The 25,665-nt window shown below is 46.6% G+C and overlaps 1 protein-coding gene across 4 annotated transcripts; it reads left to right on the top strand.

Annotated features, from left to right (window-relative positions):
* Window positions 1-24,957, top strand: PFKFB2 (6-phosphofructo-2-kinase/fructose-2,6-biphosphatase 2). 4 transcript variants are annotated; one of them, XM_080824980.1, is made up of 16 exons: window positions 1-57; window positions 1,081-1,191; window positions 6,684-6,809; window positions 7,310-7,406; window positions 7,840-7,906; window positions 8,036-8,110; window positions 8,473-8,529; window positions 9,433-9,557; window positions 11,728-11,935; window positions 12,382-12,528; window positions 13,296-13,400; window positions 14,164-14,293; window positions 15,052-15,114; window positions 15,568-15,632; window positions 16,271-16,462; window positions 22,906-24,957. In XM_080824980.1, exons 2-16 carry the CDS (start codon window positions 1,101-1,103, stop codon window positions 22,963-22,965), a joined length of 1,608 nt encoding a protein of 535 aa, XP_080681106.1. In that variant the 5' UTR covers window positions 1-57; window positions 1,081-1,100; the 3' UTR covers window positions 22,966-24,957. The 4 variants fall into 4 exon arrangements, with proteins under 4 accessions (XP_080681106.1, XP_080681108.1, XP_080681107.1 ...); XM_080824982.1 differs by lacking the exon at window positions 16,271-16,462 and adding an exon at window positions 22,625-22,693 and having other exon boundaries at window positions 22,906-24,894; XM_080824981.1 differs by lacking the exon at window positions 16,271-16,462 and having other exon boundaries at window positions 22,906-24,896.
* The last annotated feature ends 708 nt before the right edge of the window (window positions 24,958-25,665 follow it).

Raw genomic sequence — 25,665 nt, forward strand, 5'->3', positions numbered from 1 at the left:
CCTAACGGGACGAGTGCCGGGGCCACTGTCGGGAGGGAGCTTAGGAGGGATCGTAGGGTGAGCGGTGGCTGTACGGCGCCTGGAAGGGCCGGGGCGAGCGGGAGGAGGGGGCCTGCGTACACCCGGATGAGGTGCGGGGTGGTGATGCTTTGCAGTTTTCGGGGAAGTGCCGGCATTGCTGGGAGTGCGGACGTTCAGGCACCGGGAGCGGCGTCTGGTGGTTGGGTTGGAGGATTTGTGTGGTCAGTGGAAGAACAGTGCAAGGTCCTTGAAGCAGCAGGACCTTCGGTCCTCACGAGCCCCTTGTCTGGGTGTGCGGCGTTGAGCACAAGGCTATCCCACCCCGGTTCGAGTCAGGACTTCTTACTCAGCAGGTGACCTTGGGGAAGTTATTTACCACCTCTTTGCGCCCCGGTGTTCCTACAGACTGTGAACCGAGGGATAGATGGGAAGAGGGTGCAGAGCAAGGGCTTGGAGAATGGGAACACTCGAGGAGAGATGGTGACATGCTAGGGTCGTCACGGGGTCCAGTTACAGTTTTTCCTTCAGGGAACATGTTTGGGATTTCCTCACTTCTCCCATATTTGCCAGGACTGAATTCCTGCCACTGGACTGCGGTGACTTTATGATAATGAACTCGATCTGTTTGCAACCCATCTCATCCCCCACTTCTGCCAATACTCTTCCCAGCTTTTTAAGCCAGAATCTGAGGTCAGGAAGGAACTTGGATAAGCCACCTGATTTGATCAAACTTAGCTTTTCAACCTGTAAATTGGGTGAAAGTAACAGTGGTAGCAGAAAATTAGTTATGGAAGGATTATTAGAAGGATTGAAGGAGCTAATTTATGTGAATGTAACTCCTAAGTCAGCATTAAAAAGGCAAGGTTCTACTGCAACTCAGTCTATAGATGAGGAAACAGGGCTTGGGAGGACTATCAAAGGGCATGTAGCTATTAACTCTGAGCGAAAGGGCTGGACTTGACTCTTGGCCCAGGATTCTTTCATTTCTACCACACCTGTCCTCTTCACTGAGTGTTTGGAGGGATGTCTCCTTCCTTACATTCCTTTTGTCCCTTTCAGACATCTACCGAGGAGCTGCCATGTCTGGGAATACTGCATCTTCATCAGAACAGAACAACAACAGCTATGAAACCAAGGCCTCCAATCTTCGAATGGCAGAGAAGAAATGTTGTGAGTCTGGGGAAAGAGGAGGGGCTGCTCCCTCCCAGGATTTTATCTTAGGAATATAGTTGTAATCCTAGACTTTGATGCTTGGTGGGAGTGAGAGAGAATTCTTCGACATGGGAATTAAAACCAAGTCTACAAGGGGAATTTCTTGTGCGAAACAAGTAGGCCCTGTGAAATGTCTGTCACTGGGGCAAGACTGCTGGTATATCCCCACGTTTTCTTACTGCTTTCTTTGACTGTCTCGTGGGGAGACCTGCACACTCGACTGATGTTGAAAGTTACCCACTCAGTGATTAAGGCAGAGTGGCAGGCGCAGGAATTACTTAGGGCTGATACTGTTAACAGTTTCCCTTTACCTGGGGGGCTACATTTTGTGAAGGTGCAGCTCACTGCAGAAATTGCAGGGAAGAGCCAGTAGGAGTTCATTTCAGCAGGCCTCTGTGGGAGTTAGGTCTGCCATCTGACCTCTCACTCTGCCTTGGGCCCCCTGCTTTCCCTCAGGGTTAGCCTTTGCATTTTGCAAGCTGTTTTTCCTGCAGGTACATTTCTCTAGGGACAGGTTTCACCAGAGCCTTTAGACAGAGATGGCAGGTGGGTTTGCAGAGAAATAAAGCATCATTTCTTCTTCCCTGGCACCTGCATTCCTAACCCTCATTGTAGCTTGTATGGGCAAAAAGTCCTGGGCAACTGACCCCTACAGTTCTGGGGGTACCTCAAGGAATGCTAACCCTTGCCCTTGCTTCCAGATGCACCTTTCCTTTGGAACCCTGTCAGTCAGTTCTCACTTCATTGGTCATGTATATAGCAGGTGGAAACAGCCAGCCAGCATGAGACCTGGAATCGTGTCATGTTCAAAGCTTTCCCCAGAGTCTCGACCTTGATGTTATGTCCTTGTCAGTCTCATGATTAACGATAATCTCTTTTCATCTAGCACTGATGAAGCTTGCTGGGTTTTGCGTGGCAACAGAGGCAGCTTTTTGGATGTGATACTGGGGTTGGCACACCTGTATGTTTAGGGTCTCCTTTCTCTGCCAGGGCAGGAAGCCAGGTACTGAGGAAAATTATCCTATGGGAGATAACTAGTATAGCACGATGTTTGAGTGCAGCCTTGGAGTCAGACTGCCCTGGTTTTACTCCTTCCTAGCTGTGTGCCTTGAATAAGATGCTTATCCTCTCTGTGCTTTAGTTTGCTTATTTATAAAATGGGGATATTAATATTATTAATATTATCTTCCCCCAGAGTAATGTGAGAATTAAATGTGTAAATGAGTAAATATAGGAAAGCACTTAGAAGAATGTTTATAGAGCTAAAGTATATTTCCCCCCCCCCCCCCGGTGACTTTTCATTGCATATAAATGGAATATATTGCATATAAATGGAATTATATTGTAAATGCTATACTGGGAGCTCACTATTTATAAGAGACCTAAGAAAAATTAGATTTTCAGTAAAGAATGTTTTCTCCTCTTGCTCGACAGTATCCTAACCCAGGTTTGGGAGCACTAAAGTGAGGTGCATTCATGTTATTGGGACACTTGATCCAAAAGAGTACAGAGAGCAGGTGGTGACACAGGCTGCACAGTGCCCAGCGTCAGCTGTATTCTCCAGAGAGACCTACTCCGTGTCATTCACACTCTTCTGCAGTTTTTCTGCCTTGAGGGCTCTTGCTAGTCAAGGAGGCAGTAATCCCAGGTCTCCTTTCTATCCTCTAGACTCTGCACTCTGATTTCTCCTCTCCAAGCTCCACTCTCTTCTCCCCTACTGGGAGCATGGGGTGGGGGGGTTGTCCTGACTCCACCATCATTCATTTATCTGCCCCTTTCTCTTCTCCCCTCGTGGGTTGGACTGGGAGACTGCTGTAGCCGAAGTCAAAGGAGAAATACAGTCGTGAAGATGCGTGTTAGTTTATTTCCTTCTCTCCGTTGCTGGCCCTTATGTTGGAGCAGGCTCCCCTGCCCACTTCCCGCTCATACCCAGTGGTTGCTTTATTAATAGCTCAGCCACTATCCCCTTGCTGCCAGTTACACCTGAGTTGCCTGGCTCCACTCTGGGATGTGCCCGAGCTGGAGGACTGGCGAAGGACTTCAGGGAGCCAGAACCTCCAAAGGAGCATTACTGGAACTTCAACTGCTCCAGGGACGGGGGTGATGGGTGGTTGCTGGCCTAGGTGCCTGTAAGGTGCTCAGATGACCGGTTTCTGGGCATCTTAAAAGCACCTCAGGAGTTAGGCAGGTGGGGACAGGGGTGAGTGTGTACATGCTTTTCTTTGTTTCTTTTATCCTTTGAGATTTTGAGCAGGTCTGAAACAGACAAGCTCTCATGTGCTTTTCCCAATTATAAAAGCAGTACATGTTCATGAAAAATTCAAACAAAACAGAGAGAAGTAACAAGTAGAAAAAAAAATCTCTCACAATTTCTCCTGTCCCTGTTAAGTTTATTCTTTGCAATATTTCCTGGTGTATTCTGTTAGTGAAAATAGGTTCACACTGTACATATTCTGTTCCGCTATTTTCCTCCTTTTTTTTTTTTTTAAACTCATTATATTGTGGAGGGCTTTTTTTTTGGGTGTGTCTATAAATCCACATTTAGCTCTTTCTGTGTAGTATTGCATTCTATGGATATTCCAGCCTCCCCCGATGGACATTTGCCCTGTTTTAGGTTTTCCACCTTCACAAGCAATGCTGCAGGAGCGTCCTTGCCTGTATATCTTAGTGTTTTTGCACTAGCAGCTTTTCCTACAGAAGGAATCAGAGGAGCTCTGTGTTGATCAACATTACAAATTTATTCTCCTAAAAAGTTCTGTATTGGTAGCTACTTTTAATATTTCAAAGTGCATGGATAGAAATTGGGCATTGTCAGCTATAGCTGCACTGGTTCACTAAAACATGAACTTTCTCAGTGTTTAGCCACAGAACTTGGATATTTCATGCCTATAGACAAATAGCAGGAGATAATTAGCAGCTTTATGACCACTGCATGTTTAAAAAGTATCGGGCCTATTTAGAACAAATTGTGGAAGAAGGCCTTGTTCATGAAAAGGCCGGGAACTACTACTACTAGTACTACCATGCTGGGAATCACTACTACTAGTACTACTACTAGACCACCTTTCAGGATTAGATTAGAAAACTTAGTCATACTTATCACAACACTCCCTTGGCCAGGTGCTGACAAGAGCTGGTGGCTGGGACTGATGGGGCAGTCATGAAACCGAGAGTCAGGTCAGAGCTCTGACCTTGACTTTGTACTGTGGAATCGTGGGCCAAGCTCTTCACTACCCTGGGTTTGGGTGTTTCTGTTTGTAGGAAGGAAGTTATCAAGCCCTCAATTCCTCTAAGTATGTTCCTGAGGGAGAATAAATTTAAGATTGAGAAAGTGAGTTAAATCTTATTTAAAGAAGGTAGGAGAGAATTTCAGGATTGAAACAGCTCTCCATTATATGCTGAGGGATATGTTACATTGTCTTTGAAATTAACCAGCTTGGACTATCTACTCTTCAAATTAAGGTGGTAGTGGTTTTGTTTTGTAACAGGCAGGACAGAAGGTTCCTAATTTTGTCAACCCTGTGGTTTGAGATAGGAAGTGTGTTTTAGTTTTGTACTCTGGAACATGAGAAGCCCAGAGATGAGAGGTGTGGTGCCTTGGGGTGTCCTTAGAGACCCCTGTTTTCTTTTGCTCTTAGCATTCTCTATCCAGTTGGGTAAACATGCAGCAGCTGGTCCCCTGTTTAGCTTCAGAGCAGCTTCCAAGCATCAGTTCTTTTTTAGCTTTAGGAAGGGTCAGGGGACCTTTGGGGGAAGCGCCTAATGGGCTGGAAGTTGTGGACAAAGCTGCCCCAGAAGTGCAGGTAATGAGGCAGATCATGGGGGATTAAGCAGAGCGTGGTTCCGAGCTGGAGAAAGTGAAGACTCGGGAGGATTTTACTACTGAAAGGCGAGCAGCCGTATCCAGGCAGACCTGTTGAGGGTCAGAGATCAGGGGTTCTTATCAGCTGAGGCTGCAGCCCTGCCCTTGTGTTCCCTATTTGGACACAGATGAAAATCACTTATCTTGCTCCTTGCCTGCTTTGGAAGAGTCCCTGCCCAGGCCCAGGAATTGTCCATGTGCTCAGCGGGTGAAGGACTAAAGGCCAAGTCCTCTGGCCCCAAGTCTGGGCATCCACTCCTCCCTCACCACTTGGGGCCACTCTTTGGTTTCTGGGTACTTCTTGCCCAACACCCCTAGGAAACTCTCTTCCTTCTGAGATCTGTCCTCTACTCAGGCCCTTCTGCTCACTTCTCCAGTGAGATCTGTTGAAAAGGGACTTTACTATGCAACTACCTCAGTTTTACTGAATTGTTTCTTAGCCTTACGGGGCCACCTTGTCCCAGAGCCGAGAAGCAGTGGCACCCAGCAGGGCCCCTTCGGGAAAACAGTGTGGGGAAGTGGAAAGCAAAGGTGGCTCTTTCCGTTTCTCATCCCCGGGCAGGCCCTCCTCTCACAGGAGCTTGCAGAGCCTGGGTCCTCCTACCCAACGTCGGTTGGGTCCAGTCCCCAGGGAAGTAGCTGGCAGCAGTGGAGACCCCGTCCCACCGCTCCTCTGTGGCAGAATGGGCCGGGAGGAGCCCGCCCCTGTAAGCAAGCTGCGGAGGGAGCATAGGCTCTGGCTTCTAGTGCCAGCTCTGCTGTGACTCGTCCTGTGTCCTTAGGCAAGTCACCTGACCTTTGACTATCCAGTTTTCCCCATCTGTCCACTGAGCCCTATCTCCATTCATGAGCATTCCTGAAATAAGTTTCGTAAGGAAGGACGGGCCAGTGACTGTTCCTGCTTCTGAATGTGTTGCTTTCAGACGGCTGTTGAGGCCGGCTGGCCAGGATGCTTTGCGGGCTAGCTTTACCGTGAAGCTTCCTGAGGGGCCTTGTCAGAACTTGTGTCAAGTAAATAGGCTTTGCCACAGTCTGAATCTCACTGTGGTTTAGAAATTCGGACTTAAGCTTGTGTCCTGAGCACAAAAGCCAAAACAGCTGGAGACCAGGCTCTTTTTATACTGGGCAAGCTAGCTCTTGCCCATGGCTCTGAAGGGATAGATGGGATCCTCGGGATAGAATCTCTGTTGGACCTTTTGTAGCTGGCTCATCACTGGAGAAGCTCCAGGCCTAAGGCGTGCCTCCACAGCTATAAGTTCTTGTGTTATTAGACATTCTTATGTTAAGGAAGGTGCTGTGGTTCTTATCTTTCTAATCCTTTCCACTTTTTCCTCCACACACCTCTGTGGAAACTTTGCAAGTGTGGGGAAGTAGTGTCTTGGCTTGGGTACTTCTTGGAAATTTACATGACCTTTTAGTTCTCTTTTAGGAGATTGGACTGATAGCTCCTCTATATGCCATCCCAGTCTTTCCCTGGCTTTGCTGAGGTGTAGAAAGATTAAATGAGGTTATTAAATGATGTTACTAGCCCAGTGCACGAACCTTCCACAGCTTCTAGCCATTCAGTTCTGTTCTCTTTCCCCTCTAGCGTGGGCGTCTTACATGACCAACTCCCCAACTCTCATTGTTATGATCGGCTTGCCAGCCCGAGGCAAAACCTATGTATCCAAGAAACTCACACGGTACCTCAACTGGATTGGGGTGCCCACCAAAGGTAGGTGCAGGTTATTTATTCCTTGGGAAGGGAAATGATTAGTTCTTGGGCCTCCCAGGCCTCCGGAAGAACTCTTCTCCTTGGCATCACGATTACGGTGTGCTCCTGGCAGAAATAGTGGTAGATTCCTGATTTGCTGGATTTATTCCCCGTTTACGACTTGTTTCCTCTTGGCCTGGGTAGACTGGCCTAGATTTAACAGCGTGCCTTTGATGGTATAGGGCTTTACCTCCATAGAGATCATCTTGTCTAATCCTAGCAGTACTCCTGTGAAGTAGCCAAAGTGGCTGAGGAAATTGAAACTCAGACAGTTTAAGACTTGTTCAAGGACTAATATGTCTGAACTTGAGTCTAACTTGACTCTTAATCTGGTATCATTCCCAACATACCATGGTGCTTTTTTTTCATTTCCTTGGCCACCCTGCCATTAGACCAAGAAGTCTCCTTTGGTGGGGCCTTTGTATTGTTTCACTACTGAAGGCTGTTGGTGTCATCTGCAGTGTTTAATCTTGGGGTATATCGGCGTGAAGCAGTCAAGTCCTATAAGTCCTACGACTTCTTCCGGCACGACAATGAGGAGGCCATGAAGATCCGCAAGTGAGTCTTCTTAGGCCTGACCTCCCAGCCTGCTCTTTCTCTGCCATCACAAGACTAGATGTGGCAGGGCTTGGTTTTCCTTTCAGTAAATATCCTCTGGAGATTTTAACGAAGATTATTTGGTGGACAGGTCATGTTGGGCTTGGGTAGGTAGAAGAACAGGCTCAGGGAGAAGCATGTATGTTTAGGGTAAACCTATAGAGAGATACTTCATATGCGTGGGGAAGGGGAAAGATATAGGACAGTCTAAAAACTGTCTAAACAGTCTAAAAACTGGAAGTTGGAAAGTCTAGTTAGGGGGAAATTTTGATCACTGGGAAAACTTCAGCGGGCAGGGATGTGACTCCTCCAGCAACCCAGCTGTTCATGTCTCTGGCTGTGCCTGCACTTGGTCTGGCACCATTCTCGCTGGTGTCCTCTGTTCTCGTGGCAGACAGTGTGCTCTGGTGGCGCTAGAAGACGTGAAGGCATATCTCACTGAGGAGAGCGGGCAGATCGCGGTGAGCCTTTCCTGCCTCTTCCCCATCCTGATCTCCGCCCAGGAGACTGCACAGCCTTCCATCGGGTGTGCCTTGGTGGGATTCCAGTTCTCTCGGCCCCCTCATCTGCTTCGCGGCCTCTCTCCCCAGGTGTTCGATGCCACCAATACCACTAGGGAGAGAAGGGACATGATTTTGAGCTTTGCCAAGGAGAACTCCTTCAAGGTAGGCTTTGACTCCCCGCTGGAGGAAAGGGATGAGTGGAGGTGGGGAGTCAGGAGGGACGTGAGGGTCTGTTTGACTCTAGTGAGTGAGGACAGGCTTGGCTGTCCTTTCCTCTCGTGGGGAATACCCCTAGTCCTTGAGTGTTTTCTTTCAGGTCCTTTCTCAGCCCCTTAGCCTGTATGTCCAAGGCCCTGGGGATGTGGTAAGAGCTATTTTTCAATGAAGAGGCCTTGAAGGCCACTTTCATGAAAGAAAATCCTGGGGAATGTGGTGGCCATGGTGGGGCAGGTGTGAGCACAGGCTGTTAATGAGCAGCCTGGGCACTTTGGACTCATTTGTCACTGCCTTCTCTCCCTGGCTAGGTGTTTTTTGTGGAATCTGTCTGCGATGATCCTGATGTCATTGCTGCCAACATCCTGGTGGGTGACACGCCTGCATACCATCACCTCCCTGTCCTTTCTGCCTTGTATTGTGTGTGGGTGGGTGGGTGAGTGGGGAGAGTCAGCTGGGCAATGAAAGAAAGAAATGGACACATTCAACAGTGCAGCGTGATCTTTTTGATCTGCCAGAGCACCATTTCATACTTCTACAGTCTTCCCTTGGCAGAAGAAACTGAAGTTCTGAGGAATAAAGTTAGAATGAGCTGTTGAATGGAACCCAAGACTTAGACCGTGGCTTTGGCCCTGTGTTCTGGGTACCAGCTGGATACTAAGACCTAAGGCTGTCCTCAGAGTAGATCAGCCTCTTCACTCTCTGTCAGGACCACTACGTAGGAAGGTCATCCGTCCCACTACCTTTACACTCAGGTCAGTGCTCTGTGCACTGAGTACCTTGTGCCTTGTATGGTCATGGTATAAACCAATGCCCATTTGATGGGTTGTACTGTGCTGTGTAGACATGGTGTCATAGTAGTGCTCTCCTAGCAATGTGGGACTCTGAAGCATCTAAGAAGGGGCATCTGGTCCAAGTCAGGCATGCATCAGATCAAGCACCCTATTCTGAGTGGTCGTACGGAGAAATTGAAGCCCATTCTGTGTTCCCAGCAGGGCACATAAAGGGATTGGGGCCTAGGAGTAGTTTGAGCTATGTGAGTGCCTCAGTCCTTCAGCCAAGGGCAGGCACATGACTGCCCAGTTGTCTTTCCTTTCTTGGTTGCCAGGGTCACAGGACAGGGAGGGGGCACTCAGTGAACGGGGATTGCCAACAGCTCCAGTGAAAGGGCCCTTCTATGCACTTCCTTCTCTTTATTTAGCATTGGCTGTTTGCAGGAGGGCTGTTAAGGGCACACCTCTGACCAGGCCCTACTCTCCCTATGATTCTAGGAGGTAAAGGTGTCGAGCCCTGACTACCCTGAAAGGAACAGGGAGAATGTGATGGAGGACTTCCTAAAGAGAATTGAGTGCTACAAAGTCACCTATCAACCCCTTGACCCAGACAACTATGACAAGTAAGGTTTAAGGCCATGGTTTGAAGGGCCTGAGGCAGGGGTCTTATTGGAGAAGAGGGCCTTTCTCCCTCTGACCTCAAACTTTCCTCCGACCACCGGACCTGTCATGTTTGCGTCATGCCAGAGAAATGAGTGGATTTGTAGCAGCCATGTAGGCTGCATCTTACACTTGAACAGTGAAGTGTTTTTAGCATCAGTTCTTCCTTTCTGTTCTCTACAACGAGATTTCTCAGTCTCCACATGGCTGACATGCTGTGCTGGCTAATTCTTTATCACGGCCGTTGGGGGCTGCCTGTGCACCGTACGATTTGAGCAGCACTCCTGGCCTCCACCCACCAGATACAATAATACTCCCAACCTGCGATGAGCCAGAATGTTTTCAGACATTGCCAGGTGTCCCCAGGGAGCAAAATCAAATAGTTCTAATCTAGGATGTTGTAGGATATCCCTCAGAGATGTGTCTTCGGCTTTTGATCAGTTTTTAAAGTTTATTGTGTGTGTGTGTGTATATATATATATATATATTCTGTAACACATCTATTAGTATATAAGTATATTTATATTAAAATGAAAAGAGTAACATAATATAGAAATATGTTTACATAAACCATAAGTTACATGTATAGATACATGTACGTTATATGTATATACGATGTATGTATGAGGTTGTATATATATGATACTTATAATACAAATAGATAAAGTAAAGTAAAAATGTGTAACAAACATGAAAATATATATGAAATATGTATATGTATGTACATATACGTGTATGTGCATATGTATACATATATATATAAAGCATGTAAAGTCCTTAAGAACATGCCTGGCTCATCAGAAATGTCTGATTGGTGCTAGCCATTATTACTGGGGTAGTGTCTCTTGGCAGTGTGGTATGCAGTATGGGTTAACTTGATGTGCCTGAGGTATAAGAGCCATAGTAAAATGTCAAGTCCATGTTGAAGAAAGGTGTGTACACACAGAAACCTGGAGAATGTGGCTACACAGTTAACAGCTGTGTTTGAGTGAGATACAGCCCCGCAGCCAAAGAGATGGCAAGATAAGTGTGCATAGCTCACTGTTCCATTGTTAGAGGTCTGCTTCATGTTTGAGTCTTTTTTTTTTTTTTTAATTTTATTTACTTATTTGTCAGAGAGAGAGAGAGAGAGCGAGCACAGGCAGACAGAATAGCAGGCAGAGGCGGAGGGAGAAGCAGGCTCCCTGCTGAGCAAGGAGCCCGATGTGGAACTCGATCCCAGGATGCTGGGATCATGACCTGACCTGAGCCAAAGGCAGCTGCTTAACCAACTGAGCCACCCAGGTGTCCCATGTTTGAGTCTTTCAATTCCTTCAAGTAGATTGCCCATAATGTTAGTGTTTGGAGGTGTTCCTTGATATAGAGATTGAAAACCACTGTTCTAGAAATGGTGTAATTGTATATTCTTCTACATAGAAGTCCTATATAGAAAAACATTCTAGAATAATGTGTGTGTGTGTGTGTGTGTGTGTGTGTGTGTGGGTGGGTGTTTATAGATAGTATTTCTGATGGTAGGGTTTGGGTGATTTTTATTTGCATCATTCTACCTTTATTTGAAAATTTTTTGGAATAAGCATTCATCATTTTTTAAAAAATTAAATTCAATTAGTATTGATCATTTTTACAATGAGAAAAATTGACGAGGCAACCACTGCAGACGTACCCCTGAGAGAGGCATGATTAGGCAGATGCAGGGGACCTGTAGAGATCTCTAAGGTTCTGCTGCCTGCTGCCCTCCCCACCGGCAGTGCCATTCCCCGGCCAGCTCTTGACCGCCCCGGATAGGGGTTGTGCTTCTCACCAGACTCCAGGGTTAGCAAAATTGTCAGGTCACCTCGTCAAACCCTTGACGGAAAGCCTCGATCCTTCATATCCTACTTCTCTACACTACTCGGCACAGTATGGGCACTGAAGAAATGGTAGGCTGGCTGAAGTTTGGGACATCTTACTTCATCTTGGGTCTGAGGTGTGATGTGTCTCTAACCAGTTGGTTCCTTAAATGTGGGTTGGCTCTGACAGGAGAGGAGGAAGAGCTACCTCAAGCCCACAAGTAATTATGGGAATCCTTCCCTTCCCGCTGTTATCCTCAGATTTTCATTCCCAGGGATTCTCTTTTCTCCTTCTCTGTCCCAGGGATCTCTCTTTCATCAAGGTGATAAATGTGGGCCAGCGATTTTTAGTCAACAGAGTCCAGGACTACATCCAGAGCAAGATAGTCTACTACCTCATGAATATCCATGTGCAGCCTCGCACCATTTACCTTTGCCGGCATGGAGAGAGCGAGTTCAACCTCTTGGGGAAGATTGGGGGTGACTCTGGCCTCTCAGTGCGGGGAAAACAGGTGAGGCGCTTGGCAGCAGGCTGGACTTCCCAGGCTTAGAGTTGGAGAAAGAGCATGGTAGAGGTCATCTCTCTTATCCCCTCACTTCTTCCTCAGTCCCGCTGGGGCTGAGGCTGTGGTTTCAGATAATCAAGCAAATGCTGAAGACCTCCTCTTGTCCACCAGTTCTGGCTGTGCTGTAATGTGGTAACTAGGAACCCCTCCTGCTGTTCACTCAACTGTCAGATGTTTATTGGGCACAACTTGTGTGCCGAGCACAGCACAGGATGCTCCAGGGGAAGTTCATTTCCTCTTGGGTTTATCAGAACTGTGTAGCACCTTCTGGATTTTGACGTGGTCCTACACGTTGTTCCTTATAGGCCAAGTTAACAATTGTGTGTGTGTGTCTATATGTGCACGTGTGCACGTGTTTCTCTCCTTTTAAAATTTTTAATCTCTGACCCCAGTTTGCCCAGGCTCTAAGGAAGTTTCTGGAGGAACAGGAGATAGCAGACCTCAAAGTGTGGACAAGCCAGCTAAAGAGGACTATCCAAACCGCTGAATCCCTGGGTGTGACCTATGAGCAGTGGAAGATTCTGAATGAGATCGATGCTGTGAGTAGGAGTTCTGGTGGCTACAAAGCCAGTAAGTCTTATTCAGACAGGAACTCTCAGAGATCACAATATGGGGAGTTTTATCTAGAAAACCAGAACTACCAGGTAGTAATTCTAGTGGGGGGGGGGTGGGAACAATTGCATCCTAGTCAGGGTTTCCTGCCTGTTTGAGCTCCTGTGCCAGGGACGGGCCCAGACCAATCTGGGACCTAGCGCCTCTGGCATCTGGGGACAGTGCGGCTCCATTTTGTTCCTTTGGATATTTTTCTCCCGGGTAAAAGAAACAGATAACAACTCACTTCTTTACTTTCTGCTTAGGTCATTTGTCAGCTCTTCTGGAAAATTCCTTTCCAAATTTTTTCTTGGCTTTCTCTGTCCTTGAGCACAAAAGCAGGCATTTTTTTTTTCTTTTCTTTCTCTGTACCTTTTTATGCCTTCTGCAAGAATTCTCTAGTCCCTTCAGTTTCTCCTTCTTCTCCGCTTCCTGTTCCCCTTATCCTGCTGACTTTTCTTGGACCTTTTAACTTCTCTGAAGTAGTTGGAGCAAGTGGCAGCGTAAGCTCGAGAACCCATGTCCCCTGTGCAGTGGCTCTCCCCCTGCCCGTCCCAGCCACCGGGGCCCGTCGGTGGCACTACAGGCCAGGACCTAGCACAATGCTGGGCACATAGTAAGAAGCCAGGATTCCTTAGTGTCGCCTCCGTTGTGTGTGTTGGGGTGGGGGCGTGTGTGTCGCCCTCCCTCCTGCAGCCGGTGTGGCTCCCTGCAGGGCGTGTGTGAGGAGATGACCTATGCGCAGATTGAGAAGCAGTACCCAGACGAGTTCGCGCTTCGAGATCAAGAGAAATACCTGTACCGGTACCCTGGTGGGGAGGTGAGATTTCCCCTCAGGTGGGGCGACTGCCCCAGCAGAGGCTGGGGGTTTAGCTTTAATTTGGGGAAAGGATTAAATGGGATGTGTTGGGTCTAGAAAGGGTAGTCAAACCATAGTGTAGTTTTGTCCTCCGACTTTGGGTCACAGTGTGTTTAATTCAGCTTAGACAGTTGAACATCTCATTAAGATCTCCGGGGAAAAGGGTGACAGGATGTCTTGTGTGTTGATTAATTGTAGAATGAGCATCTTCTTTTTTACTTCTTTTTTCGTTCCACACTCTCAGTCCCACCCTGACCCAAGCAGGTGTAGGCCCCTGAGTCAGTCTGTGGGGTGTGAATGATCTCCCTGTCATCTTGCGCATTTGAGGCTGTTCGCTGGCCTGAGGGCCTTTGTAGTCTAGAGCCATGGGAGGCCCAGGTAACTAAAACCAATGGCAGAGGTCCAGGAAACCCCTAGGAGCCTCTTGTTGCCTCATGTGCTGCCTGTTTGTCTGTGGGAAGGAAAAAAGACACAGGCTGAGTTCACATTTCCTCTTTTTGACCTGTAGCTTTCTCGATCTGAATGTTGCTCTTGAAAGGTCTGAGAATTCTCAAGAGATCGTGGGGCTGGGGGTAGTTAGCAGGCGACACAAAGTCGCTGACCCTCCAGGAGGAAAGCCAGCTGGGGAAGAAGGAGAAGTAGCCTCCTGACTCCGGAGCCAGCCACCGACTTGGCTGCCAGCCTGTGCCTGGCCCCCTACCAGTCGGCCTCACTTCCCCCACAGTCGTACCAGGACCTCGTGCAGCGGCTGGAGCCTGTCATCATGGAGCTGGAGCGTCAGGGCAACGTCCTCGTCATCTCCCACCAGGCTGTCATGCGCTGCCTGCTGGCCTACTTCTTGGATAAGGGTGCAGGTGACATTTGAGGGAAGGGCCAGGAGACACATTCATGGGGAGAGGGCTGGACTAGGGGTGGTGCAAGGATCCCGGGCAACAGAGCCTCCCCCTCTTCCACTCAGAGTCGGGTGCATTCTTCGGACAGCATTGTGGGGCTCCTAGCAGCCACTGGGCCAACTACTCGCTGAATTGACCCCTTTGGTACAAAAGCCCCCAGTGGAGAGTAGCCGCTGCTGGAGCTCCTTAATCCTGCTTGGCTAAAGGGCCAGTGTTCAGCCATCCCTCCTGGCAGGATCAGAAAAGTGGTTGAATGTTCGCGGCTTGTTATTTGACTCCAAGGAGGGTGGTGTCTTAGAAGAACCTTTATCCTTTGGATTCATCATAGGACAGTTTCTGGGTAAAGCCATAAGGAAGTTGCTGGCTTTTCGGACCCTTCCCTTCCCTTCCTGATCTAGCTGAGCTGCTGGGCAGCCTGCACGTGGGCCTTGGGTACACCCAGGTGGGCCACAATCTTCCCTTCCACCGGGTGCTGGCTACTCACTCCTGTTTTGCCTGCATGGAAGGATCTAAAATGGCTTGCTTTCCTTCCTTAGCCTCTTAGTAGCGTGGGCAGCTTCTTTGGTGGCCATCCTATTAATTGTCTGGGGTTTAGGGGAGGAACTGTACAATTCTAGGTCAGGGTGGAGAAAACTCATGAGCTCCTTAGATTCTCCCGCTAACTTGACCTTAGTCCATAGTACTAAGAGACATCTCTCACCTGGTCTTTCTCTTTTCAGATGAGCTACCATATTTGAGGTGTCCCCTTCATACCATCTTCAAACTTACTCCTGTGGCCTACGGTAACTATGATCTTAGCAGCTGGGCAGGAGGTGGGGGTTGAAGAAAGTCAGGCTATTTGATTTTTCTCTGAAGTTTGTCTGGAAGTTCAACTTTATCATCCCTGTATAGCAGGGAAATTCCATCAGTGCTTTCCGTTTTTAAAAGGATGTATGGGGGCACCTGGGTGGCTCAGTCAGTTAAGTGTCTGCTTCAGCTCAGGTCACGATCTCCGGGTCCTGGGATTGAGTCCCACATCAGGCTCCCTGTTCAATGGGGAGCCTGCTTCTCCCTCTGCCCCTCCCCTTGCTCGTGCTCTGCATCTCTCTCTAATAAATGAATAAAATCTTTTAAAAAAGGATATATGTATATATAGAAATATATACATTCTTTTATGGTATGTTTTCCATACTGAACTAAGGAATTTTCCTTGGAGCTTTTTTCCTGAAGGCTTTCTCTTTCCTCTGCTTCCTCAGGATGTAAAGTGGAAACCATTAAACTCAATGTGGAGGCTGTGAACACGCACCGCGACAAGCCAACCGTAAGTACTTTCCCCAGATGAACATGCAGGCTCCCTGCCACCTTGAGTCTTTGAACCTTTGACATCACAAGACTGGGGTTTTGTTTATGTACAAAAGGGGAACACATCCAGAACTCATGCCCTATGTAGTCTGCTTATTTCGAAAAGGAAGAGATGTTGGAATTACTGCTTTTTAAAATTAGTCCCTCTTTCGTGAGTCTTAACCTTGAAAGTTGGCTCCTGGAAATCAGTTAAATTTGGGAAGTGTTTGGCCGAAGTCAAATACAGATTCTCCCCCCCCGCCCCCCGGGAGTGCTCCCTTTAGAAAGTAGGACCCAGAAGAGCCTATAAGGTGGGGTCAAGAGGTATAGGGTTTATTTCTAGGTCTGTCCTGATGCCCTGTGTGATCTTAAGTAAGCCCCTTCCTTTTGTGGGTCCTCCTTCCTCCTTTGGAATATGATGCTCAAGGAGCTGCTCCTTCTACAACCCTTAGTTTCCTGGGACTAGGGCTAAGGCCATGGCCCATGTCTTAGAAGAGACTCTGTCTGCAGAGGAACAGGAGTGGAGGAAACTGTTGTGGTTACAAGCATTATTTAACCTTTTTGAGTGAGCTTTTGGCTTGGCTTTCATTTGTGTGGTGTCCCTCCATTTCCAATCAGAACAACTTCCCCAAGAACCAAACCCCTGTAAGGATGAGAAGGAACAGCTTTACGCCTCTGTCCAGTTCGAATACAATAAGGCGTCCAAGAAATTACAGTGTTGGGAGCCGGCCCCTCAAGCCCCTCAGCCCTCTCCGTGCCCTGGACACGCAAGAAGGGGCCGACCAGCCGAAGACCCAAGTCAGCATTCCGGTGGTGTAACCGTGTGTCCCCTCCAGGCTTGGCCTCCTGCCCTTGTCACTAAGCACCAAGGAGTCATTTAACTTTCAGCCCCCACCCCCAACACCCCACCATGGATCTTAACACAGAACGTGAGCTCATGTGTTTCCAGACCAATCTTAGCGGTTCTCCAGAGTGAAACATGTCCCCACCCAGGGGCGATTTGACCAGCGGGTGTTTTAGGACACGTCCTCAGTTGGGGTGGTCTGGAGGAGGAGGAAAAAGGATACACTCCCCTGGGTGCTTAGCATAGCTGGGTCTGAGGTTAAGCCTGCCGCATAGACTTGGTTCTTGTCCCTGGTGTCTAAACTCCTCACGTCCTTGTGTTGGTAAAGTGGGGGGCGGGGCGGAGGGGGAGACAGAAGCCCATTTTTCCTTCACTCTTGTCTCTTCGAGGTGTGCTTTACTTACAGTCCTTACTTGCCTGCTTTGTTCCCCCCTTGCTCACCTGCCCTTTGGATCGTCCAGTGTGATGCATGGCATTGTCATCGTGGTGTCTGTTGAGGAGGGAAGGGGTGGTTGGCAAGAGAGCAGTCTAGGCTCTGTTGGTGCTCTCTGCAGGGGGCCTCAATGGATCCAGACTGGGGGAGCTTTTTTTCTTTCCCCTCTCCTTTCCCCTCAAGCCAGGTCCTGAAAGGGTCAGCCCAGGCTGCAGACCATGCACAGATGCTCTGGGGCCTGCAAGTGGACATAGGGTGAGAGCTCGTGCCTCCTTTCATGAGAGCCAGTGCTAAGTCTGTGAGGCTCTGGGGGACTTGGGCCCAGTGATGTGCGAAATATCTCGGTTGGTATTATTCACTTCAGGAGCGAGACATGGGTCTTTCTGGCAGCTGTGGAATGAGGTTTAGGAGAATAGGATGTTCTCTAGCTCTTGCAGGGCTCTCGTAGGAAGGTCATACCTTTTGTCAGTGGCTCCCAGCTTTGCCAGCCACAGCACCTTTCCTGCCGAGGCCAGTGACCTCTGGAGCTGTTTAGAAGGACAGAGATTAAAGAGTCACCACTGACACTGGAATTGCTCAGGGCAGGTTGCAGAGAAGAGTTCACTAGAGCTTTTTATTTTCCTGTAATGTTCAACACTCTCCTCTCTACCTTAAAAAAATTTTGCATGAGCAAAGTTGTATGTGTGTGTGTGTGTGGTTTTTTTTTCCCCCTAAATGTGGAAAGACCTGGCCATGAATTTACTCTCTGTCACTGGTGTATTCTTTTATTTCATGTTGGTGTCCAGGAGTCTTTGGGACCCTGAGGGGTCTAGCTCTTAATTACCTGGAATTGCCTATTCACTTTTGTCATTTTATTTTCTCTGTAGGGTTAACCAGGAAACATTTAGAGCAGGGGATTCTTGGTGCCCCTTGGTGCCCCCCCCCCCGCCAGTTCTGTACATAAAACATGAATATATGTGCAGTTTCTGAGAGAGAAGTCAGTTTGCTCATGAGATTTTTAAAAGCGAGGGAATGAGTCGCTACCTTAAAGTTACCAATTGTCTTTCAGAGGAAACCAGTGAGAGCAAGTGACCTATTTGCTAAGGGTCTTTTTGTTTGGTAATAGAAGACCTTTTCTCATGGTTCTCATCCAGGAGCACTCATTAGAATCCTCTTTAGAATTTTTGAAGCACATACATGCTCCAGTCCACTCCAGGCTTAATATGAACTCAGAACCTCTGGGGTTGGGGTCTGGACATGTATGCATTGAAATAACTTCCCTGAAGATTCTGATTCATATTCAAGGTTAGCTGTGGGGAGAAATACTTGGACTGGTTCCTTGGACAGATCATCAACCCAAGAATTCTGAATTCCTTTTGGCTCTGAAAGGACGATTCTCTAGAGTTAGACGTCTGAGCAGATGACAGTATTACACCACATGACCCCCTTGAAGGCAGGCTGCTGTGTTTTAGAGGGTTACTCTGGGTTCTCGTTCCATCTTTAACTTTCTACACTGCAGGGTGATGTGGAACAAATCGCTGGGTGAGGAAGTGTCCTCGGGTAATAGCTGGGAGTGTAGCACTCTGGATAAAGGCACAGAGATAAAACCAGTAGGATATAAAGGTTATCATCACAGGCAGCTGACTTGTGACCTTGAGTCCTTCATTCTTTTTTTTTTTTTTTAAGATTTTTTATTTATTTATTTGACCCAGAGAGAATGAGATCACAAGTAGGCAGAGCTGCAGGCAGAGGGAGGGAGGGAGGGAGGGAAGCAGGCTCCTGACTGAGCAGAGAGCCCAATGCGGGGCTCGATCCCAGGACCCTGAGATCATGACCTGAGCCAAAGGCAGAGGCTTAACCCACTGAGCCACCCAGGTGCCCCCCTTCATTCTTAAGTCCCAAGTAGAGTAGGACATTACAGTGTTTCCAGTGGCTGCTTGCCAGCTTCTGGTCCTCAGTGCATCTAACCTGCTGTTCCTGTTTGTCCACGATATTCTGGGTACATGGTGTCTTTGCGGGGCTTCAGGCTGAGTGGGGGCGCTGATGGTGATCGGGTACATAGAAGTAGAAGAAAAGGTCGTTGCCCTGAAGAAGGTTATTTTTAGAGACAGGGTATATAATTTATAATAAATGAATTTTTGTGAATGAGCAACACATTGAGTCTGTAACTGTGGGCATTGAAGTGGAGTTCAGATTCCTTCAGACTGAAGAGGGGTGGCAGGTGAGAATCCTCCCCCTCCTGGTGAGAATGAGATGTGGTCTAGGTGGCATGTGGGGTGCTTTTACAAGATGGCTTCATCTAACCTTCCTTGGCTGGCAGCACTCTTAGCCCAAATGATTATTCATTCAGTTTTTTCCCCACCGTGTGCCGTAAGAATCATTCAGAGCTAAGGAATGACAAGCAGGAGCATTTTGATCCAAAGACTTTGGATTTGGGCTGTGCATATTCTTAGTGAGAGGAGGATTTTCTAACTCGTGAGCATTGTGTTATCCTGTTGTAAACCGCGGCCGGAGCCACAGGTCACCGGGATGTTCATGTGGCCCTCAGCCTGCTCCTCATTTTCTCACCCTCCTCCCTGTACTAGTTTGCTTATCCCAAAAGAGGAGCCTGAGGTAGTCTTTTTAGTCTCAGGGGCACACCAGAAAATAAACTTCACTGTAGCATTCTCCAGTTCTAGAGCAAGAGCCCTCCAGAGATGTTTCTGCAGGAAGAAGCCAGGAGGATACAGAATGGCATAGAGCTCTTCCTCCAAATTTTAGAGAAGTTCTACTTTCTATCTTTTCTATGCTCCTCTTCCTTGCTTACTGGAATGTGTATCGGTAGCATCTGCACCCTGCTGTAGTTATGTCTACGTCGCAGATTCTACAAAGAAAGGATGGATTCCGGGGCACCTTTTGCTAAGGCTTTTGGTTTCATTGTGGGAGAAATAGGTGAAGGCTTTAGCATTTCATTTATTACATTATTTAATTCAGTAAACGGGGAAAGGAAAATCCCTGTATATTTTATTTTGTTGCTTGGAAACTGAGTGATGAATTTTGTGACACACTTGAAAGAGGAATCTGAAGCAGATTTAGAGAACTAGCTTCGCTTGTCTCTTAATCCTCAAATTAGAATTTCGTTATTAATCTGTATTGTCTTTGGTTTTGTTTTGATAACGGGATTGTTTTACATTCAGCTGCAAAGTAGAACTAGAAAATCTTTAAAACATGCATTGTGTAGGGGTCTGCCCTATCTTACTGTCTCGGGGTTTCTTTGTTTGTTTGTTTGTTTCTCCCCCAAGGAGTTAGAATTAGGAATACGTGTCTGTGTTCCCAGGCTGAACGGACAAGTGTTTCCTTTGAGGTTCTGGTGTTCCTCTTTGCAACCCACAAATGGATCTGCAGAGGCACCTGTATTCTCAAGAAACGTGACATAACTTTGAAAATAAATTCATCTTACAGTTTTTCTCTGAGTAGGAGGTCTAGGTTCTGGAGAAATTCATTGGTGCTTGGGGTAGCGAAAGGAGAGAGGGAAGAATGTCTAATGATGCGGAGAACTATACTATATCTGCGTTACACAGCCTTACAGACATTCATTGTTTCTCCTGAGTTCAGAAGCCATGTTGTTTTTGTTTTCAAGAAATTTGCTCAATTTACCCAGTTTTCCTAGCATGTATTTTGATATGGTCATGTTTTAAAGTATTTTAGATTGAAAAATATCTAACACTTGAGCCAGGTTGTGACATTGGCAGGATGGATCTCTGACTTCCCAGAGAGGTGATTCGGTCATCCGAAGTATGTCCAGGAATTTAATATGGATGCATAATGTCCAGAAGACTGTATCTAGTAGCATCCACATGCTTACCGACTGGCAGGCCCTGGGCGAGTCTGTACACTGACTGACTGACTGATGGACTCCAGTAGGGTCTTGCAATCTGACCATCTCTTTTCTAATTCTACCAGTTAGTAATATAGGCATATTATTGTAATTTTCTGTCTGTTGCATGTGTCCTACAAAGAAAGGAAGTAAACACTTTACCTTTTTTTCGGGGGGAAATTCTGTACTTACTGATTTTTAGTAGACATTTCTTTTAAGAGTAGCAGCCAAATTCTCATCATTTTGTAGAAAACGAAGGTTGAATTTCATTTCTGTGTGATATTTTGTAAACTTGGTGAAGGAAATACCTCCTCAAAGCCAGAAATTATTACCTCTACCTGCGTTCATTCCTCCCACTTCTAAGCAGGATTTTTCCCTTTCACTGTCTGCTGATGAAACTTTTGTGTCCTCAGCTTCCCTGTCACAGGATAGAGCAGTGGCTAATGCTGCTGTTTTCAGTCTGCCATGGGTTTGGCTTTTATTCATAAAATCTAATAAATAAAAATACAAAGGAAATTTTGCATTTAAAAATTGATCTTAAGAGTTGGCAAAGGTATTCTTTCCCGTCAGCCTTTCACTGGGGATCTAGGACCAATATTTATCAACTCAGTGTTTTTGTACTTGATATTGCTTGCATACATTTTTTTTTATTGTGTTGAAATAACAAAATCCACTCGTTCTGATATGGTAATGGTTTTACTGTGGCAAGAGCGAAAGACTGATCACCAGCTGTGCCCCTTGGAGGGGGTTGGAAATGGTTGAAGGGAATGGACTGAGTTGGGAAGTCACGTACTAGAGTTATCCTGCAAATCGATTTCCTAGGCACAGCTCTGGTGAAAAAGGAATGTGAGTCCTTACCAGCATTCTGATTTAATCTGGTCACATTGATATCAAAATATGCCACTCAGAGCCACATAAGGTGTGTATAACTGTATTTGAAATGTGCTTTTCTGTGTGTGTGTGTGTGTATGTGTGTGTGTGTGTGTGTAGAATGGGTAAATAAAAATGTTGAGTAACTTGAACCTATCAGAAGCCTTCTGGGTTTTTTGTTTTGTATTTTGGGTTGTGTTCTCCACCCACTCCCCTACCTCTGAAACTGTCTCCTGCTGCTCCATGATTGGGCCTCAGAGGAGCCAAAGCCAGTTGGCCGCGCGACCGGAGTCCTTGGTACGGGCATGGCTCTCTTCCACCACCTTCTGGGAAAGATGGGAAGGACGTTATGGAAGGCACGTGAACTTCAGTAGAAGTTGTGTGTACTTTTTGATGCCTCTACAAGAATTAAGAAAAAATTACCTTTGCCCGAACCATACTATGAATCCCGTTAACCACATGTAACTCATTATCATAAAGGAAAAAGTATGGAGATCTCTTAGAATTTAGTGGGCTGTTCCTTCTAAAACATGACCCGCCTGTTTCTAAAGAGCTTACAGTCAACAGAATGAAATGACATTTAACTTCTGGGACAGGAAATATGGGTGGAACTGTGTCACTGCCTCACGCCTCATTCGTGTCAGCCTGGCAAAGAGCAGGAGCTCCTTAGACATGCAGCCTCTGGGGCCTCATCACGGGGTCCCTGAATCAGAATCGCCACCTTAAATAGGATGACCAAGTGATTCCATGCACATTTAATTGACGCTTGAGAAGCACTCCTCTAGGGGGAGGAATTCCTCACAAAACACTCGGTCTCAGTTTATGGGAAATCAGTTTATGATTTGTGTGCTCTGACGAATTTCAGAAGGTCTGGGATAGCTACAACCGTAGAGACCCTCCTCAGAAGCCAAGTAGCCCCCGACTGCAAAGCCATTTGCTCAGCATGGTCTTTCGGCTGATAGTAGCCTACGTGCTCTCCTTTTACCACAGGATTTCCTGCAGCTTCTACCTCCTATCTTGGGTGTATAGCTTAGTGCCCGGTCCAACATGGTTACAAAGGTTGGTTTCTCAGGGAAAGGAGCCTGTGACTGTACTGTTGGAGTTTGTTAAAGGGTAAAGGGGTGTGTGCCCGCACAACTGAGGGTCCGTGCATGTGTGCGGAGGTGGGGCTGTGGGCAGTGGGGGAGCAGCGCGAGGGTGGGGGAGGGGTTCTGCTTCACTTTGATTTTATTTTGGCAGTGGCATAATTGCTTTCTCTCTCTGGCTCGTAGGCAGAGACGGGGTTGGCTGTGCACAGGCACTCTTCGGCGTCCCTCACACCGCTTTGCTGATGATGTAAAGGTTGAAGCCAGACCCCTCCAGGATCTACTACAAGGCTGTTGATGGCAGCCCCACGGGGGCTCTATCAGGAAGTTAAGCTGGGATTGGACATTTGAGGCCACCAAAATGAGGCCTAGAAAAAACATTACTTTTCTTCCCCTCATGCCTAATGGGAATATGTGTTACACGGGAAAACTTAAGTGCCCTGTGCCTCAAAACATCTAACAGCCTGACCCGATCAGTTTGTATGATCTCTTTGCTGGGTGTGACCCCAGTTGGCCAGTCTTGTTCCTTTTCAGCCTTTAACTTCCTACCTGCGATTGTATCCCTGGCTGCCTGTTCTTTTCTGGAACGCAAATGGCACCTCTTCAGACTTGTTTCCAAGTGAGAGGGCTGCACCACCACGAGCCTGTTCTGTGCTGTAAGAGCTGGTCTCTGCGTCCGTTCCAGCGAGCAGGCTAGAGGACCTTATATATATGTTAGCCATCCCTTTTTTGTCACGTTGGAAATGAGACAAATTCACCAGGTGAGTGGAGGGTATCTGAGAAATCCAGTCCCTGAAATGTCTCTTCTGCGGTGGTGGAAGGGCAGTGTCAGCTGCCTTTTCACAGAGAGAAGTTTTTCCTTGTTCCAGGCCCTGTAAGGCAGGATCTGACTGCAAGACTCCCCAGAATGGGGACCCGTCTTCAAAGTACCCTTTTCCAAAGTAGCTACTGTATTTCCTACCTGATGCTGCGTCCCCTCACAGCGGCAGAGGGAGGCGTCATTCTCCAATGGTTGGGAATGAGGGTTGGAGAGAAAAGTAGGGTGCTGTTGACAGGACCTGAAGAAGTGAAGAGGGTTCCTTGGGAATCAACTGTACCAGGGAGCTCTTGCTTCAAACCAGGTTCAGGGGGGCATGGCTTTCTGTGGGGTCTCTCACTATGATGCAGTCTCTATGAAAGCTGCGGATGTGGCTTCGAGAGCAGCTGGTCTTCTGATGCCTGCCTCTTAGCTAATTGTCTCTAGTGGGGTCTCCTGGTCATTTATGTAGAACAGTGGGGCGGGGGGTGGGCAGGGGAGACCCGAGTCCTTGAGGCATGTCATTTGGCTTCCTGTAAAGATAAGCCAGGTAATTCTCTAGATCAGTGTGATTCTCTGTCAATGTGATTTTAATGTCAATACTCCAACTGAGGGTATAGAAGCTCCAAAAGATAAATATCTTACAAGCAAAATTCTTTTTTTTTTTTTTAAAGAATAGTACGTTTTTTAGCTTTTTAAATAATTTTTCCTTTTCATGCGGATACCCTCTTGCTGGGCAAGAGGGTAAGTAATAAGAAAAGTAATGAAATTCATTTTTTTCTCAAATGGTTCTTTTATACTGTGGATGATATGGGGCTCCCTTACCTAAGATGTGATGAGCTGGGCTGCAGGCAGTTCAGCATCCCGGAACCAGGAGCTTATTTTATACGCACAAAGCTGCCTTCAGAAAGGCTCCTGACTCTGTTCTGTAGCAGGGGATTTTCATCTGGCCTCTCTGAGCATGCGGAACTGTCACTATTTTGTTCTTGTGCTGCGGGTTTCTTTCTGCATCTAAACGCAGTGTCTGTTGATGATCAGATAATGTTTTTACTTAGTTATTTATTCATACATGTGTGATATTTTTAAGTCCCATGTGAGTGTTTGCATGTGATTGATCAGAATGTAAGATAATTGGTGTTGTCTGTTTTTTGGTAGAAATGGAGGTAGTTTGAGATTTTAAGTGTGATGTCCATAGTATTACCTTAAATTAAATTTCCAAGGTCTAGGTGTCTGTCTTCTGTAAAAGGATGGCAACTATGTTAAGGCACGGCAGATTTCTTTTGAGTACTTTTTTTCTTGTTGATTTATATTATAAGTATCAACCAAGAGATGCATTTCTCTGGAGAGAAGTTTATCTCCTGGATAAATAAAATCATGCTAAAATATGTCAGTAATCTGTATTTCTTTGTAATAAGAAATATAATAAAAGTTATTTTTAATTTAAAGATGTAATTAATTTTTGAAATCACCACAAAATGGGATAACATTTGGTACATTATACATATGCAAAATGTTAATAACATCATACAAAATGTCTTTGAAACTAACTTCTTGACAATGATTCTCAAAATCTTAGATCATATGTATATTTCCAGCTAGTGTTTGAATTGGTGACTCCTGCCTTTATCAAGTTATACTGGCATTTCCAAATGATATCAGTGGGATCATTATTGCCATATACTATTAATTAAATGAATTAACAATGAATTTTTTAATTCATTTAACAAATCTTTAATGATCATCAGTTGGTTGTTATGCGGTGAGTAAAACGCAGTCCCTGTTCCCCGTCCTTAGAAAAGATCTCCAAGCGCTTTTGCAGGTGTTAGTCTTACCCAGCCATCAAGCCATCATTTGTAGAAGGATAAGCACATCTGGGCTCATTCTTACTTCACAAATAGGTGAATGAACACTCTTATTAAGTGACTTGACACTGATGGAGTTCTTGTCAAAGCCCATACCTCAGAACAAGGTAAATGGTAAGAAGTGTAACAGTGAGGGCCCAACAAACATAACATGCTATTTTTAAATCTAGCTAGAAACTTCATAAAGATAGCAGAATTAGAATGACTCTTTAGAGGGTGCTCCATTGTTGGGTGATGGTCACTATTTGGCTTATTTCTGCAGCCTTAATTATTCCCTCATGCCTTCAG

The sequence above is a fragment of the Martes martes genome (assembly GCF_963455335.1).
Source record: "Martes martes genome assembly, chromosome: 15".
NCBI lineage: Eukaryota > Metazoa > Chordata > Mammalia > Carnivora > Mustelidae > Martes > Martes martes.

Excerpts from the sequence above, each read along its gene's own strand:
- PFKFB2 (XM_080824980.1), top strand. The coding sequence starts at position 1,101 with ATGTCTGGGAATACTGCATCTTCATCAGAACAGAACAACAACAGCTAT. Across the intron at positions 8,111-8,472 it reads CCAAGGAGAACTCCTTCAAG|GTGTTTTTTGTGGAATCTGT; the intron begins GTAGGCTTTGAC and ends CTCCCTGGCTAG. Across the intron at positions 9,558-11,727 it reads GACCCAGACAACTATGACAA|GGATCTCTCTTTCATCAAGG; the intron begins GTAAGGTTTAAG and ends TCTCTGTCCCAG.